The 16,851-nt window shown below is 52.4% G+C and overlaps 1 protein-coding gene across 1 annotated transcript; it reads right to left on the reverse strand.

Moving 5' to 3' along the window:
- Nucleotides 1–5,339: 5,339 nt before the first annotated feature.
- On the reverse strand, nt 5,340–16,698 carry LOC128827239 (phospholipase A2 inhibitor and Ly6/PLAUR domain-containing protein-like). The gene is made up of 6 exons (XM_054011075.1): nt 16,661–16,698; nt 14,417–14,499; nt 12,293–12,415; nt 9,345–9,497; nt 7,500–7,640; nt 5,340–6,545 (listed from the first exon to the last, which is right to left on the reverse strand). The coding sequence occupies exons 2-6, from the start codon at nt 14,469–14,471 to the stop codon at nt 6,307–6,309; spliced, it is 711 nt and encodes a 236-aa protein (XP_053867050.1). The 5' UTR covers nt 14,472–14,499; nt 16,661–16,698; the 3' UTR covers nt 5,340–6,306.
- Nucleotides 16,699–16,851: the final 153 nt, after the last annotated feature.

The following is a 16,851-nucleotide window of genomic DNA, read 5'->3' on the forward strand; positions in this document are numbered from 1 at the left end:
CCGGGCCAAGCCAGCCGGCTTTCATGAACCTTGTCATAAACATACAGCTACGGGTAGCATAAAATCCCTCCTTTACCTGTAAAGGGTTAAGAAGCTCAAGTAACCTGGTTGGCACCTGACCAAAAGGACCAATAAGGGGAGAAGATACTTTCAAATCTGTGGGGGAAGGTTTTTGTTTTCGTGTTCCTTTGTTCTCTCTGGGTCAGCGAGGAGCCAGGGCAGGGAAAATACATCTCCCAAAGCCATATCTGAACTAAGCATCTAATATTACAGAAATAGTAAGTAATAGCAAGGAAATACGTTAGCTTATCTTTTGTTTTAGCTTGTGAATTTTCCCTGTGCTAAGAGGGAGGTTTATCCCTGTTTTTGTAACTTTAAAGTTTTGCCTAGAGGGGAGATCCTCTGTAGTTTGAATCTTTTTGTTACCCCGTAAGTTATCTTCCATCCTGATTTTACAGAGGTGGTTCTTTTTTTTTTTTTTTTAAATAAACTTCTTTTAAGAACCTGATTGTTTTTCAGTGTCCTAAAGACCCCGGGGGGTTGATCTGTGTTCACTTTGTAACCAATTGGTTAGGATATTATTCTCAAGCCTCCCCAGGAAGGGGGGTGTAGGAGTGTGACAAGTCCTCTGTCACGCCCCTCTTCCTGAGATCCACTGGCTGCCCCAATAAAGCTCAGAGAGGCTTCTAGTTATGCAGCACCCGTGGCTTTATTTACACAGCATTCTCCCACCACCAATGTTATATACAGAGCTTGCAGGCCTGATAATCTCCTCTCCTAAGCCGAGTCTTCCCTCAGCCTGGAGACTGACCTTTCCCTGGCCATTCCCCTTCTTCTGGCTGCCAGCCGCCTTTATAGCCCTTGAACCCTCAGGCCCGCAGGGGCAGCCAGTTCTAAAGGCCAGGCACCAGGCTTCTTCCCAGCCCCTGATTGGGGCTGGCTGAGCAGGCGCTAATTAGGTGCCTTTGCACCAGCCCCCTGCTACAAGGAGCTTGGGGGATATTTTGGGGGAGGTACGGCTCCAAGTGGCCCTCCCTAAATGTTTGTTTAAATTACTTGGTGGTGGCAGCGATACCAAGGGCAAGAAAGGAATTTGTGCCTTGGGGAAGTTTTAAGCCTAAGCTGGTAGAAATAAGCTTAGGGGGGTTTTCATGCAGGTCCCCACATCTGTAACCCAGAGTTCAGAGTGGGGAGGGAACCCTGACAAGTCTTCTGCAGCCCTGGGCCAGGGTGGATTCTCCATTGCTGGCAATTGTTAAATCTGCGTTTCCTCAAAACCTGCTGTGGATCAGCAGGAATTAGTCCAGGGAAGTTCTGTGATCCCCGGGAGGTCGGACGTGACGGCCATACCGGTCCCTTCTGGGTGGGGGGTCTAGGAATCACCAGAGTGCCGCAGACTCTGGTTGGATTGATCGGGAGGCAGGCCAGGGCTAGTCGCCTCCTTCCAGAGATGAGGAAACTGAGGCACGGGCAGGCTACGGGACCTGCCTTAGGACACAGACGGACGCGCTCACCACTAGACCGTGCTTCCTACCCCCTGGTGCAGGCCACCAGCACGGAGCAGCCTGCAGACAAATCCTGTCTGTGCCCAGACCCTGAGCTCATGGAAACCAGCATCACTCCAATGGAGCCACGGCCCATTGACCCCAGCTGGGAGTCTGGCCCCATTGACTCCAATGGAGCCACGGCCCATTGATCCCAGCTGGGAGTCTGGCCCCATTGACTCCAATGGAGCGATGGCCCATTGACCCCAGCTGGGGATCTGGTCCCATTGACTCCAATGGAGCCACGGCCGATGGACATCCCTGGGGATCCAGCCCCACTGACCCCAGCCAGAATTCCTGGGTTCTAGGGCCAGGAGAGATCTCCATGCTCAGCTGGTCCGACCTGTGCAGCTGAGTCTGGGGGATTTACCAGCATTAAATCATTGTTGAAATAGAACCAATCTTCATTTCTCCTCCACTTCTCCAGCAGTGCCCCTCGAGAAATATGACCCCAGCAGGGCTCATCTCCTGCCCCTCTGGCTGGCCTGCTTGCTTGCCTATCTGCCTTTTCTTATGGGTTTCCTCGGGGTTGATTGTTTGACTGTACTAGGTTTCTAGGTTTATATTAGAATACTTTTGGCTGTAACGCGAGGGACCTCCAGGCCACATCCCAGATGATGAGCTAAGACACAGGTAGCGAACACCTGTTCCGGACCTTTCACCTAGCTGGCTGATAAGCTAAAACATTCGCTCCATGTATGGTGGTGACCTTGAACACAGATAAGTGAGGATGCGTTGAAGCAAGTTAGTATGGGGGGGGGGGGGGGGGCGGACCTACATTCAGACGCTCTTTAAACTTAACAGGCACATGGCAAAGAACATGGGAAGAACCGGTTAGGCCAGAAATAGCAGAGGTGAGAATGAGCTAATGGCATTAATAGGTCGGTACATGGCATTAATACGTACAAACATGCCAGCCTAGGGAGTGAGCGTACCCTGATATTTTGTGGTCTATAGGTTTCTGCAGCTTTTTAGCTCTTTAGTTTCTCCCGAGCCCTGCACCTCCCACTCAGCGCTCTCTGGGCATGTCAGGGGCTGGCCCTTTGTCTCTTATAATCGCAATAAAAGTCTCGAAGAGTCTCCATTTTTGTTTTCAGTGGGAGTTTCCTTGTCCTTGCAAACTCTGTGTAGCCTGAGCCTGGGGCAAGAACCTTGTTATCTTCTGAGCAGATTAATTGGTGAGCCTATAACCCATATTATCCAAATTAATACTATTAACCTCCTAAAGCAGGCAACAGAGGTTAGCGCAGTTCTCAGCGTTTCCCAGCCAGCAGAGGCCAGTCCCCTCACTAGGGACACCCACACGGGCAGCGTGCATATGGGGCGCTTCTGGGGCTGTATTTGTGGGCCTGGGCACTGCATAGGTCCCTTCATCTGTACGGCTATGTAATGGGAATTTGGAGCTTAGTGGAACCCAGAGTCAGGGAGAGAACCCAGGAGTCCTGGCTCCCAGCCCCCCTGCTCTAACCACTAGCCCCCACTCCCCTCCTAGGGCCAGGGATCGAACCCAGGACCAGCCTGGAGGTGACTGGAGGTTTAGGTCTCAGTCCAGCCGGCCGGACTGCGGGGCAGGGGTCCATGTGAGGAATGGGGAAGAAATGGGCACAGAATCATAGACATGTGGGGCTGGAGGGACCTCGCGAGGTGCCCACGTCCAGCCCCCGGCGCTGAGGCAGGGCCAAGTGAGCCCAGACCAGCCCTGATGAGAGTTTGCCAACCTGGAGCTAAAACCCTCCAGTGCCGGGATCCCACAGCCCCGGAGAGCCGATCCCAGAGCTGAGCTGCCCTGGGAGTTAGAGAGTTTCCCACCTCCGACCTCCATCTCCCCTGCGGCACCTGAGCCGGCTCCTGCTGCTCCTTCCGCCGTGGCCTGGAGACATTCGCTCCCCGGCCGTGGTATAAAAACCTCTCACACATTCGAGGGCTGTTGTCAGGTGCCCCCCAGTCCCTTGTTTCCGACTGAACACACCCAGCTCCTTCAGCCTTTCCTCCTGGGGGACGTTTCCGAACCTCGGAGCACTTTTGTTGCCTGTCTGGGCTCCTTCCACCTTGTCCACAACTCTCCCAGAGCGCGATGCCCCAAACCAGGCCAGGGCTCCAACCGGGCCTTAGCAGTGCCGAGCGGAGCGGGACAGCGACCTCACGGGTCGAACCAACGACACGCCTGTTAATACAGCCCACAATGGCACTGGCCTGGTTTGCAACAGACTCCGGTGTTGACACAAGCAGCCTCCCTTGCTTGGAGCTGTGCCAATTTCGATCAACGAGGTTGAAATTGACCCCTCTACAGAGGGTTTCATTTCGGGGGTTTGGGGGGACTTTGTGCCGGCCCCTCTCCACAGGAGGGGTGGATTTCACACGCAGGTTCTGGCGCGAGTTTGGGAGTTTCTGGCGGCTGTCTGGGTGCTGGGAGGCCCACGGCTGTTGTGGCTGGTAAAATCTAGAGGTAGGCACTGAGCTACTGCAGGGATGGGCAGGGTGTAAATCCAAGAGAGAGAGAGAGAGAGAGAGAGATTGCCTGGTATCCCACTTGTCATACCAGTATCCCACCGCTGACACCAGTGTTACCCTCTCTGCTGAGTGGTACAAAAACTTATGACCTTGAAAGCCAGTTTCCCATCATTCTCCACAGCTCTGGTTGTTAGTGACTCTGAAGACAACTGTATTTTTCACTTTCCATTTCCTGGGCACATGGACTTTCCCCAGAGTTGCTGAGCAAGGGTCATGTCAATACAAAGGACCATAAATGAGATAAGGGTGGAGTGGAAGCTTCATCCCCTGACTCCCAGTAGCCAGGCAGTTTCCTCTTATTTGACTTTGGCCTCAAGCCAGGAATGTTTCGTGTAAATATGACACTTGCCCTGAGCTCCTGTGTAAGGCTGCTCCGCAGGTGACAATCGGCTCCCGGGCCTCACCCCCTCGTGACGCTGGTTGAAGCTGGCTCTGCACTCTGCTCCCCCAGCCCCCGACCAGTGCAGCTGCCCTGGGGCTGAACCCCAAAGTAAATGTTCTGCATCGATTCCAGCCCCATTCACAATAGTGGAGTCATCTGCACTGCGGGTCGGCACGCTGCCAAATCAAACCTGCAGGGCAGACGGGGTCTGTGCTGCCCCACCCTAGAAGTGGCTGCATCTCAGCTCCGGGTAAAGGATCCCTGTATAAACAGCTCCTGGGCCCCACCCCAGAGACAGCTGCATCTCAGTGCTGGGTGACCAGCAGTGTGGAGGTTGCAGGGGAGACCCCGCAGGGTCCCAGAGCCCAGGCTTCAGCACAGGTGCAAAATAAAACCTACGTTCTTCATTCCCAGAATCTCATGTGGGTTGCCCAGGGTGTGTATATACACAGAGCCGAGCAAATTCTTCTGTGGCTAATGCATCTGCCACAGCCCCTGTCTCATGTGGACGGGCTCAGCCAGAGGTTCCCGAGTTCCTGGGGAGTGTTCGACCCCCGCTCTGCCCCTGGACCCACCCACCCCACTCCACCCCTTCTTGCCCCCCCCTTCCTGCCACCGCTTCTCCCCCTTCCCCCAGCACCTCCTGCACTCCACTGAACAGCTGAGCACCGGTGGGCGGGAGGGCTGGGGGAGAGGGAGAGGCGGAGGAGCTGATCTGTGGAGCTGCTGGTGGATGCTGAGCCCCGGAGCACACACAGAGTCAATGCCTATGGGCTTAGAAACTTGAAACTAATAACACACTTTTATTTTGGATCCTGATTTATTCGGTGGATTTGCTAATACACAGAGAGATTCCAGCCAGCCGCGAGGTACCGGGACAGACACACACCCATACGCTTGGCTATGCAGTGGCCCCTTTGCATCGCCCCGGCAGTGCGGAGGGGGTGCAGCTGAGAATTCGGGCCTTTATTCTGTCGCCCATCGAGCCATTTCATTCAGCTGTAACGCAAGGAACCCCCAGGCCTGTCACCCATAAGATGCTTAGTGCAGCGGTTAGGATAAGGCTTGGGGCCTATGAACTCTGGCACAGAAATATGGCCCAATGATCGCCCCTAAGTTTTGGGGGACTGGGACCAGAGTGTTTAAACGGGCGGTTTGTCCATAACGACACCAGTCAGCCACAGGGACGTGAGCTTTGGGACACTGTAGGATGGGAATGTCTGCAGATGTCTGACCACAAGCCGGCCATGGCAAGGAATTGACATGTCTGATAATAAGTTGAGATCAGTAACATCCTAACATCCCATAAGTAGGGTGAGGAGATACAGATAAGGAGGAGGGGAGAAGCCCCTACTGAATAGGCATTAGGCACAGTGGCATCAGCGTAACATATTATAAAAGTTGCACCACAGCCTGTGGGCAGGAGGCGAGCGAGATGTAGCGTTTGGGGGGGCCCGGATCATGGCCATTGGTAATGATGAGGAAGGTGATGGTGATGAGGAAGACAATGACTAACATTTCCAGTTGTTCTGCAAGGGGCAGTGCGAGTATGGGGCGGTTCAGATGGACATTCTGTATTACCGCTGTCCATTGCGCTGGGCTGGAGCGTTTGGGACTCTGCTAAATGTGTTGATCAATGATTACAAACACAGAAGGTTCCTCCAGTGCGAGGGCTGCGACCGGCCCCCTCGGGGTCCCCAACTGAACAGCAATTTTAGTAACACTGGGACGGATCTAGGGCCCAGAACCTGTCAGACCTCCCAGTGATCACTGGGACTTCGTAAGCAATCAATAGAATTTAATGTAGGATTCGTAGCTCAGGCTGCAATGGGCAGGAATCAGGTGCTGCGTAGGCCATGCCGGGCGGGGTCAGGAGAGCAGCTTCAGCAGCAGCAGTGCAGTCAGGCCAGGCAGGTAGAGGGCAAAGGAGAATTTCCCCAGAGCCAGGCTGGCTCCATCGTTGGTTATTTTCTCTGCAGGTTTGAAGGCCGCCTTTGTGATTGTGAATATGTAGACTGAAGTATGCAGGGTGCCCCCATCTTTAATACTTTCTTTAAACGCAATAGAGCAGCCTTTTGCAACAAATGGTGATTTATCTGAAGATGAACCTGATGGAGGAAATCAGCCTGTTATTAGGTGTGGGCAGCTCTGGTTCCTTCTCTGCCCCCAGAACCTCTGTCTCCACCATCCAGCGGTTCCCACCTCTGCCTCCCGTTCCCACCCGCCCGGTGCTCTCCCTGCTCTCGCTGTAACCGGCCATGGCAGGGCGGGCATCTGGTCCCCTCTTGCCTCCTCCGCGCCCCTTTCTGCAGCTCCACAGGACACTGAAGCTGGAGTTTGGGACCCAGCTGATCGCCAGGGGCGGCTCCTTCCCCAGCGCCCGGCCCCCCGGGGAACACGCCCGGCTCTCACCGTCCCCGGCAGCCCCAACTGCTCGGTTCAGTTATTGTATAAACACCCCAAAGCGCTGGGAGTCCTGGACACACACTGAGAACAGGAGCTTCCGCACTGAGCAATAGCTTAGCTTCACATTAAACATAAAGGGAGTGGAGTCTAGTGGTTAGAGCAGTGGGGGCTGGGAGCCAGGACTCCTGGGTTCTCTCCCCAGCTCTGCATCATCGACATAACAACCCTTCCCATGGCAAGAGGAGCTGGTATGGAAGGGAAAATGTTCCAATTTCTCTCACCTTCCCTCCAGCCAAAACCCCCTCTTGGCAACTCCCACCCACCCAAGGGCTCAACTGGGGGACTCTAGGGGCCTGTCTACACTGCAGCTTGCGTCAGTAAAAGTAATGTTACTCAGAGATGTAAGTTATGCCAACCTAAGTGACAGTGCCTGGTGTGCATGTCCTGCTTAGGTACCTACTGCCGCTTGCAGAGGTGGTTTTATTGTGCCAACCGGAGAGCTCTCTCCTGTCAGCAAAGAGTGTCTTCACCAGATGTGGTACAGTGGCGCCGTGGTAGCGCTTCTAGTGTAGACTGGGCCTAGGTTTCACCAGCTCTCTGGCGGGTTCCTGAGGCGGAAGGTAGCTCCCAAACTGTCTCCAGCTGGCAGCATTTACCTTTGGTTACAGTCCCAGTGAAATCGACGCAATAGTTCTCATCCCCTGTACAAGGGATCATTGGGCTTTCGCAGGTTTCGGAGCTCAGAGACAAGCAGGTTGGGCACTGCAGCCCGTTCTCGGTGGTGCTCCCCGTGGGCACTGAGAATGGAGAGAGAGAGACACGGTTACCGGGTGGGTTAAACCTCATTCAAACTAGTGGGTATGCCCGCTGTCCTGCATTGCCTGATTGTGAGAAGGACCCACCCCCAGCCCGATGGGATCGCTCCGTCCATCTTTCACACAACAACCTCTGAACTCCACAGCCGATCGGTTCCAGAATTTCCGGGCACTTTTTAGGCACCCAGGTCCAGAACCCTGCTGTCTTTGGGAGAAATCGGAAATACACACACTCCCGCCCCCGCTCAGCTCCGGCCATCTGATTAGCCCAGCTGCATCTGCAATGGTCTCAGATCAAACCCCTGGTCGATGGCCCCACTGACACCCCATCTCCGCTCTGCCCAGCGTCCCCGGGGGCGTAACACGGTGACATCCGCAATCACCGATCTCCCAGATGGAAAGGAGGATAGTGTGGGGAGTGCGAATGGGTGTGAAAGGGGCATATACACAGACCTGGCATGGGGCGGGTGGGGAGGACAATGGGGGAAGAGAGGTGTCAGGGGGTGGACGCAATCCTTGGCAAGGCGGGGGAGCTTGCAATAAAAAAGTTGTCTTCAATGCACTCCAAGAATTTGTTGGACATTCTGTGCCCGGCTGTGTCCCCCGTCACTACCACGTCCTGGGCTTTGCATGATTTTGTGAGTTTATAAAAAGCCTCACTCACCTTTTCTTCTTGGTTAGCTGGTCTGTAGCCAACCCTACCAGGCATCTCCCTTGTTTTTTACCCCTTTTATCCCTAACCAGAGACTTTCAACAAGTCCGTCTCCTATTCCCATCCCAACCTCCGAGCAAGTGCAGTCACCTTTGCTATACAAGGCAACCCCTCCTCCCTTTAACCCTGCCTACCCACCCAGAACAAGTTGTGCCCCTGGGTGCTGATATCCCAGCCATGTGTGTTCTCCCCCCACGGCTCTGTGACACCGGCGATGTCACAGCTGGGATCACTCACTGCTTCAAACGCTGAAAGCGACGGGAAATCACATTGTTTTGGGAAATGGCCAAACAGGCGGTTTTGAATTTTTCGCACAAGGACCCACGGGGATAAACTGGCCAGCGATGAACAGCCCTGGGGCTCTGAACCAGGTTTCCAGCCACTAGAAGAGGGAGATCTTGGAACAGTTTCCCACAGGAAGAGTGTGGGGCGGCAAGTGCGGGGGTGGGAAAGCCCCCAGCTTGTTTGAAGGTGGAGCCTGACAGGTTCAGGGAGGTTTACATTTGATCCCATTCGGGTTGCTGCCCCCTCTCTCACGTGCAGCCCTCACCCGTCTGATTTCACATGGGCCCCGACTGTTCTACCCCCTGGTTTGGAGACCCGCCAGTGACAGGCATTTCAATGGAGACAGAAATGACATTCGAGTGAATGGATGTTGGGGGCAGTAAAGGGGAGAAATGGGAACAAATACAGTTGTGCCAGGGCTTGTGCACATGAACCATTCAACTGTAGCAAGTGGGGGACTAAGAGTCCGCTGGGGTGTGAATCGACCCTGTGCTAGTGTGCCACAACCTAGCTGTCCACGTGCACCCTGCTGACGTACGTGAACCATTCGTTAATGTGCTTTGAGCTAGTGCCCTTTCAAGGTGCTCTAACGAACAAGGTGTTCACGTGCATCAGCAGGGGGCACACAGAGAGCAAGATTCACACCCCAGCTCAGCGCCATCTAACGGTAAAACCAGATCTGTACGTACCTTCTGTGCCCGAGTTACAGTTATCTGTGCCACATATTTCGGAGCTGAGCCTCAGATACTTGCCCTTCCCAACAGTGAAAGAGATGCGGACATCTTTGTGGTAATTCTTGTCATTTAAACAGCCTCTGCCATAGGCCTTGGTCTGTGTCCCTTCTGTTTTAAAGAAAGTAAACAGAAAAAAGGAACTGAGAGGTGAATGTCAAGGAGGAGCAGGGAGGCTATTTTACCTCCGCGTTTGGCCCTGGGGTGACACTGCTGGGAGCCTGAGTCCTGTTCTGGGCCCCACCATTCAGGAAGGAGGTCGGGTTAGGCAGTGTGGGAGGGGTCAGAAAAGAGCCATGAGGATGATTAAAGGGTTAGAAAACCTGCCTTAACGCGAGAGACGCCAGGAGCTCGATCCATGGAGCTGAACACAGAGACGGCTCAGGGGTGACATGATCCCCGTCTGTCAGAACCTACCCGGGGAACAAACATTTACTGATGGGCTCCTCAGTCGAGTGGTGGACGGTCGGACGCCATCCAGCGGCTGGGAGCTGGAGCCGGACAGACTCAGACTGGGAATAAGGGAAACGTTTTTCACAGGGAGGGTCATTAACCACTGGGACAATCTCCCAGGGGCCGTGGTGGATTCTCCATCAGTGACAATGTGTAAAGCCAGACGGGAGGTGTCTCTCCCAGCTCTGCCCTAGGAATGATCTGGGGCAGGTCTCTGGCCTGTGCTGAGCCGGGGTCAGACGAGAGGATCACAATGATCCCTTCTGGGCCTGGAGTCTAGGAAGCTGTGGCAATGTTTGTACTACCGAGTTAACCCAGGCCCAGGCACCCAGATTAGCCACGCCCTGGGCCAAGCGTCCGCACTGCGAAGCCTCCTGGGTGTTAGACCCACCCGGACGACTCCAGGCCGGTGCTGCACTAACCCCAGGACAGCGCTAGGCCTTTGGGGGCATGTCCCAGGGCTCCTAGTGCTGCCCTGAGCTGGGCCGTTCTCTGCCGTGAGCCTCTGCGACGGTGCCTCTACTGAGAGCCGGGTAGAGCCGGAGCCGGCTGCAGGGAATGTGGTGTTTAAAACATCACCAAGGGCTGTATAAACCAGCAGGTGATTTCCGGTGCAGCAGGAGGAATTAGATAGAAAGGCAGAAAAACACGGCCCTTGTCAGGGTTCCCCCCGACTCTGAACTCTGGGGTACAGATGTGGGGACCCGCATGAAAGACCCCCTAAGCTTATTTCTACCAGCTTAGGTTAAAAACTTTTCCAAGGCACAAATTCCTTCCCTTGTCCTTGTACGGTATTGCTGCCACCACCAAGTGATTTACACAAACATTTAGGGAGGGGGATCCGGTAATAAAAAGATTTAAAACACAGAGGATTTTCCCTTTAGGCTTAACTTTAAAGTTACAAAACAGGAATAAACCTCCCTCTTAGCATAGGGAAAATTTACAAGCTAAAACAAAAGACAATTTAATGCATTTTCTTGCTATGACTTACAATTTTTGTGATTTTAGATGTATTATTTTAGTAGGAGCTGGATTACCTGCTTGGTCTTGCTTTTTTTCTTTGAGGGCATACACAGAGAGCACAAACAAACAAAGAAGGGCAGGAAAACACAGCCCCAAAGGCATTATGGGAAGGCATTGGAGGATTATCAGCATCCGTGTGAAGTAACTTGGGTTACAGCTGCATCCCCACCGTTAAACCAGCCCAAGTTAAAGTGGAACCGGGGGTCTAAACTGCACCCTGAACTTCCTCAGCCGGCCTGAGCTCATAGCTCGTATCCACGGAGGTTAAAGGGGTTTGTGTGTGGGTAGTAGGAGATGGTGGGGGGACTGGGACTAAACCCCGGGTCACAGCCCACAATAACTCTGCAGTGAAGCCGTATCTTGAGTGGGTATAAGTTTTAATAAACCATTTTGTGACTGTACTGGGAAAATTTCCTGAGTGTGGTCAGAGAGAGAGAGCGATGGGTGTCTGGGGATAGATAGATAGATAGATAGATAGATAGATAGATAGATAGATAGATAGATGGGGTGTGTGGGGATAGATAGATAGAAAGATAGATAGATAGATAGATAGATAGATAGATAGATAGAGGGGGTGGATGGGGATAGATAGATAGATAGATAGATAGATAGATAGATAGATAGATAGATAGATAGATAGATAGATAGATAGAGGGGGTGGACGGGGATAGATAGAGAAGCAGGTAGGTAGGTAGGTAAATAATGACAGACCACGTTAAAGCTGATGCTGTGCTTTGCATCCTGCTTACAGGGTAAATGGAAGGAGCCATTACTTCTTTTTAATTCAATGGAAGGATGAACAAAACTGGGTCTGTAACTCAGGTTTTTGATTTCAAAAGATCAGACTGTGAGAAATGAAGGGAACTAGTGAAATCCACTGGCCTGAAGAGCTCAGGGAGTTGAACACGGAGAAGGTTTGGAATCTCTTTAAGTCAAAGGGGGAAAACTATCTTGAATTTGCATCCCAAGCAAGGGGGGGAAACGTGTAAGGCGGAGCTCCAGCCCAAAGTAGGTGACTATCAGCTTCAGACAGGGTATTGGGAGACCGACAGTCTACAAGGGATCTCAGCGCCAATCTCCGCTTTTTTAACACGATTCAGAACGGGCATTTCCACCCAAAGCAGCTTCGCTTGTTGCAGCGCAGCCGTCCATTGTGGGGATGAAAACATAGTGAATAAAAATCAATAACTAAAGCCCAAGGGGTGAAATCCTGGCCTCAATGGAAGCTTTGCAACTGGCTCCATGGGGCAGGATTTCAAACCGTCGTGTCTTCTGGTCACCATGTAAGACACTGTAACGTTGCCTCAATCATTCCAGCTTAAAGCACAGCCTGAGTGTTCTGTGCCGTGTTGATGGGGTTGGCCTTAGCGATGTGGATGGTGACAGACTGCGGGGTGGGATGTACCTGGTTTGAAGGCAGTGTCACCTACCCAGTGTATTGACCTCTGCCACCATATAGCAGCCACCATTAGCCGTGTCTATTTTGCAGGTCTCTGTACCAGTTGGGCAGGAGTTCGCTGAAGCAGGGCACGTTTTGCACGTCACCATCACCGCTGGAGAAAGAACAAGAACAAGTGTTTCCTTCTTACTGGGGCGTAACAGTGTCACCTCCCTTAGCCCCAATCTTCCCCCTCTGCTCCAAATGAGCCATGGGGGTAATGGACCTGATTTCCCGCGGGACACTCAGCAGCGGCACAATTTCAGCCCCTGTGCCGTCGCTACTTGGGGGTCCCATTGGGGATGGGTGAAAGGGATGGTGCTCTTCCCAAGCTCTGCCCACCCCAGATGTGGCTCCCGTTGTGCAGGTTTTCACAGTACTGGAGAGTCGCTCGCTTCACAGTGTGCCTTGGCTGAGTCCATTACAGCCGCCCTGGGCTCCTGGCAGCCCTCCCCGCCATTGCCCTCACAAACTCCTCAGGTGCCCCTCCCACCCCCTTCTCTTGCAGGGATGCCATGCTAAACCCCCCACATCCTATCTCATGTCAGGGACTTTGTATGTCCCCCCCATTCCCCATACCATGGTGCCCCATTCTCCCCCCATAACAGGGCCCCCTATTCCTCCCTATATCAGGGGCTATCCCCGCCACCATCAACTTTCTTTCTGTCTCAGGGTGTAACACGTTAAGCTCCGTGGGGACTCTGGGCAGTGCTGGGCTGGGAGGGGCAGAGTTCGATGCGCTGGAAGGTGTCAATGGTGCCACCAACTGGTTCTTTAATCTACACACATTTACAGGGGGCTTGTAAGTGTGGCTGGGCTGAAGTTAAAGCCAACTTTGCACACATTCCTCTGGATCAGCCCAGCCATTTGCAATATGTGGGAGATGGCAAGAATCAAAATTGTCAGGCAAAAACTCTGTTAAACAGAACAAAGGGATGTTCATTGTCTCTTGTTCCCCAAATTACCATTGATACAGTTGTATTAACCACAGTGCATGGACATGCACAGACCTCTTGGGGACCTTTCAGTAGAGAATCTCTGCCCTTATGTACAGCGCCCTGCACACAAGCTGTGTAAGTGCAGCAGCTTCATAGAATCATAGGGTTGGAAGAGATGTCAGGAGGTATCTAGTCCAACCCCCTGCTCAAAGCAGGACCAATTCCCAGAGAGATTTTTACCACAGTTCCCTAAATGGCTTCCTCAAGGATTGAACTCACAACCCTGGGTTTAGCAGGCCAATGCTCAAACCACTGAGCTATCCCTCCCCCTCCTTTTCTTTTCACAACTTTTCTTTTAGAGAGATGTCGATTTTCAGACTTTGCTGCTGATCTAGTCTTAGCTCCTTCATAGCTGAAGCCAGAGAACTTTGCCCAGCCCTTCCTCCATGCAGCCCATATCTGATGGCTGAGCTAGAGCCAGTCTTTCAGAAGGACATCCAATCTCGGTGTAAAGACTCCAAGTGATGGAGAATCCACCCCCATCCCCACCCCTCCTTGAGAAGCTGCTGCCAGGGTTAATTCCACCTTTGATTGGTCTAAATTCAACTCCCAGCCATTGGATCTCATTCTGCCTCTGTTTGCTCGGCTGGAGAGCCCTGACTCCAGGTTACACTCAATCCCCAAGCAGTGTCATTTACTCCTATATTTAGTCCCCTTTGTGCTGCCAAAGCAGTGCCGAGGGGCCTGCATGGGAATAAGAATTCAGGGCAGCATCTAGTAACGGGGTTCCTCAGGCCTGGTCCACACTCAACAATTAGGTTGTTATAGCTACGGCACTTGGGGAAGTCACACCCTGAGCACTGCAGTGAGGCCAGTCTAACCCCTGGAGGAGATGCAGGTTGATGGGTGAATCCTTCCCTCAACTCAGGTTCCATCGCTCAGGGAGGGGAGTTCTATTGGGACAGGCGGCGTTTTCAATACAGGGTCTGCAGGCCCAGCTACAGCGCTGTGGGTAAGTTACTACAGCAACCGTAGTGTAGACAGGGCCCTGTGCTGTGCCCCACACAGAGCTCATCCCCGCTCCCTGCACATGCTGGATGTTCCCCTGACTGGGGATCCGTGGGGTATAAAGGGTCCAAGCCCAGGGGGGTTACATGGCCACAGCAGCGATGACTCACCTTGTGCACTCGTAGCTAGGAGAGCAGGGAGAAGGCAGAGGATGAAGGAAACCATCCTGGTGCTGGGAGACACACAACGAGTTCTGCCAGAGGGGAGGAGGAGAGAGTCAAGACCGAAATGAGGAAGGAGAGGGAATTCCAGACGAGATCTGGGGGGGAAAGCACCAGGGATCAGAGCTGCACAAATAACCGATTTTTTGGTTCACTGGCAGTTGTCAAAGATGTCGGGGGGGGGGGTCTTTTTTAGTTGGCCCCAAATTCTCATCTAACTAGAAAGCTGAACAAAAAATGGTTTTGTTTCTTTTTCAAGTATCTCAAAATATTTTTAAATTGGTTTTAAAATAAAAATTGCCATCAGTTTTGAAATTAAAAGACACTTTGTGTTGAAAAAAAATCAAAACATTTAATTCTGGAAATGTCCAGACACAACGTTTCCTTTTTTTAGGATTTGTTTTTCTAGAATTTTTTCCCGCTGAAGCAATGCAGCAAAATTGACACAAATTTGTAAAATGTTTCAGTCGCCCCAAACCTGCATTTTTCAGTGGAGAAAAGTTTTGGTTAGAGAATTTCTCCCAGCTCCCCATGCCCCAGACGTGCCCAGCAGTAGCAGAGCGGGGGCTCCGGGACATCGTAGGGCAATCCTTGTAATAGTGGAAATCATGGAAAATCATGGAAAATGGAGCCAGTGACAGTCACGGGGACATGACCTGACCCTGCATCACGTCTCATTACACCAAATAGCTTCAGAGTAGAAGGAAACAGTTAAACAGCAAGTCAGCCTATAGCCTGTGTACGTATTGACAGATGGCCAGGGCCCCAGCAAGCGAATGGGACCATTGATTTCAACAGTTACACTGTTATACGCCGGCTGGGGTCTGGTCCCATTGACTCCAATAGAGCTTCGGCTGATTAACCCCAGCTGGGGATCGGGCCCAGTTTTCACTCCCTCGTCTGTATTGGCTCCAGGTCGGCACCGTCCCTTCTGACATGGGGCGACCGGCGCTGCCTGTGGGGCACCAGGGTCAGAGCATCCTGCTCATCTGCAGAGGGGCACTACAGTGTTTTCCACATTATCTCCACCCCCTTGGGCAGCCCAACGGCTTCTTCGCTTCTCTCTTCTGCAGCTGCACAGCGAGCTGAGGTGTCCATTGATCTTCCTACGGGGACGCTCTGGTCCCTTCCCTGGATCAGTTAGAACCTGTCAGGTCTAGGCGTGCTACAAACCCCCGACCTCCCCATGTGTGTTACTTTGCATTGATCAAAACAACTTCATCTGCCCTCGTGTTGCCCATCGACCTAGGGTGACCAGATGTCCCGATTTTATAGGGACAGTCCCGATTTTTGGGTCTTTTTCTTATATAGGCCTCTATTACCCCCCACCCCCTGTCCTGATATTTCACCCTTGCTGTCTGGTCATCCTACATTGACCCAGTTCCGTTCGATCTCGCTGAAGTTCCCGACGAACCTCAGTAAGTTGCCTCCTCTGCAGATTTCACCACCTCCTCGCTCACGCCCCTTGCAGATCATTTGAGTACCTTGAACGCTGGGTCTAGGATAGAGCTTGGAGGCCTCCACTTTTAAGCTTTTGCCATCACACAAAATTCCCATGAATTCCCGCTCTGTTTTCTAGAGACACAAGGTGGGGGAAGAGACGAGCTTCCGAGTGACACAGAGCTCTTCTGCGGGTCAGCGGAGCTCGAGAGCTTGTGTCTCTCCCCAGCAGAAGCTGGTCCAATAAAAGCTATTCCCTCACCCACCTTGTCTCTCTGATATCCTGGGACCCACATGGCTACAACAACACTGCAAACTCCTCTGTTCTCTGACTGTTGTCCTGTTTCTGCTCCATGACAGTCCATTGCCTCCCATCCCAGGGCTGCTTTGATTCCTTCCTGCCCTATAGCGAGGGAGTTTGCTGAAGGCTTTTGGAAAGTCGAAATCAAGTATTTCGACTGGTTCCTCTCTGCTCCCTAAACCTGGGATGTTCAAAGCAGCTGAAGAGAGTGCAAGGCCCGACTCCCATGGAGTTTCAGCAGACGCTGGCCCCCGCGCTGCTGGTTTTGCCTTTGAAAATCTCCCTTTTTGGTTCACACACCATTCCATGAGTGGGGCTTCTTTTCCTTTGCACAAACTGAGCCGCTTTATCCCTGGAGCTTGCATTTGAAAGATATCTCCAGCCTTTACGTGCTTTCAGCAGATCATCAGTGATTACAAGCAATAATTTAACACAGCATTAAAAACTCTTACCTTCAGCCGCACAACGGTTCCGTTCACCTCCAAGTTCTCTGTAAATTGAAGAGATGCACTAACCTGTCTAGCACGGCCCCTTCCTCTCTATATAGTCGAAGGACACAATCTGATTAATCTAGAAACTGGGAGTAACAGTGAATGATTTACTGAAATGTAATAAATTGCACGACCCTCATAACTGGGCACTC

Source organism: Malaclemys terrapin, chromosome 21 (genome assembly GCF_027887155.1).
Source record: "Malaclemys terrapin pileata isolate rMalTer1 chromosome 21, rMalTer1.hap1, whole genome shotgun sequence".
Classification (NCBI taxonomy): Eukaryota; Metazoa; Chordata; order Testudines; family Emydidae; genus Malaclemys; species Malaclemys terrapin.

Coding starts and splice junctions, on each gene's coding strand:
- LOC128827239 (XM_054011075.1), bottom strand. CDS start 14,471: ATGGTTTCCTTCATCCTCTGCCTTCTCCCTGCTCTCCTAGCTACGAGT. Junction 12,416..14,416: donor CCTAGCTACGAGTGCACAAG/GTGAGTCATCGC, acceptor TTCTTTCTCCAG/CGGTGATGGTGACGTGCAAA. Junction 6,546..7,499: donor CACTGGGACTGTAACCAAAG/GTAAATGCTGCC, acceptor TTCCTCCATCAG/GTTCATCTTCAGATAAATCA.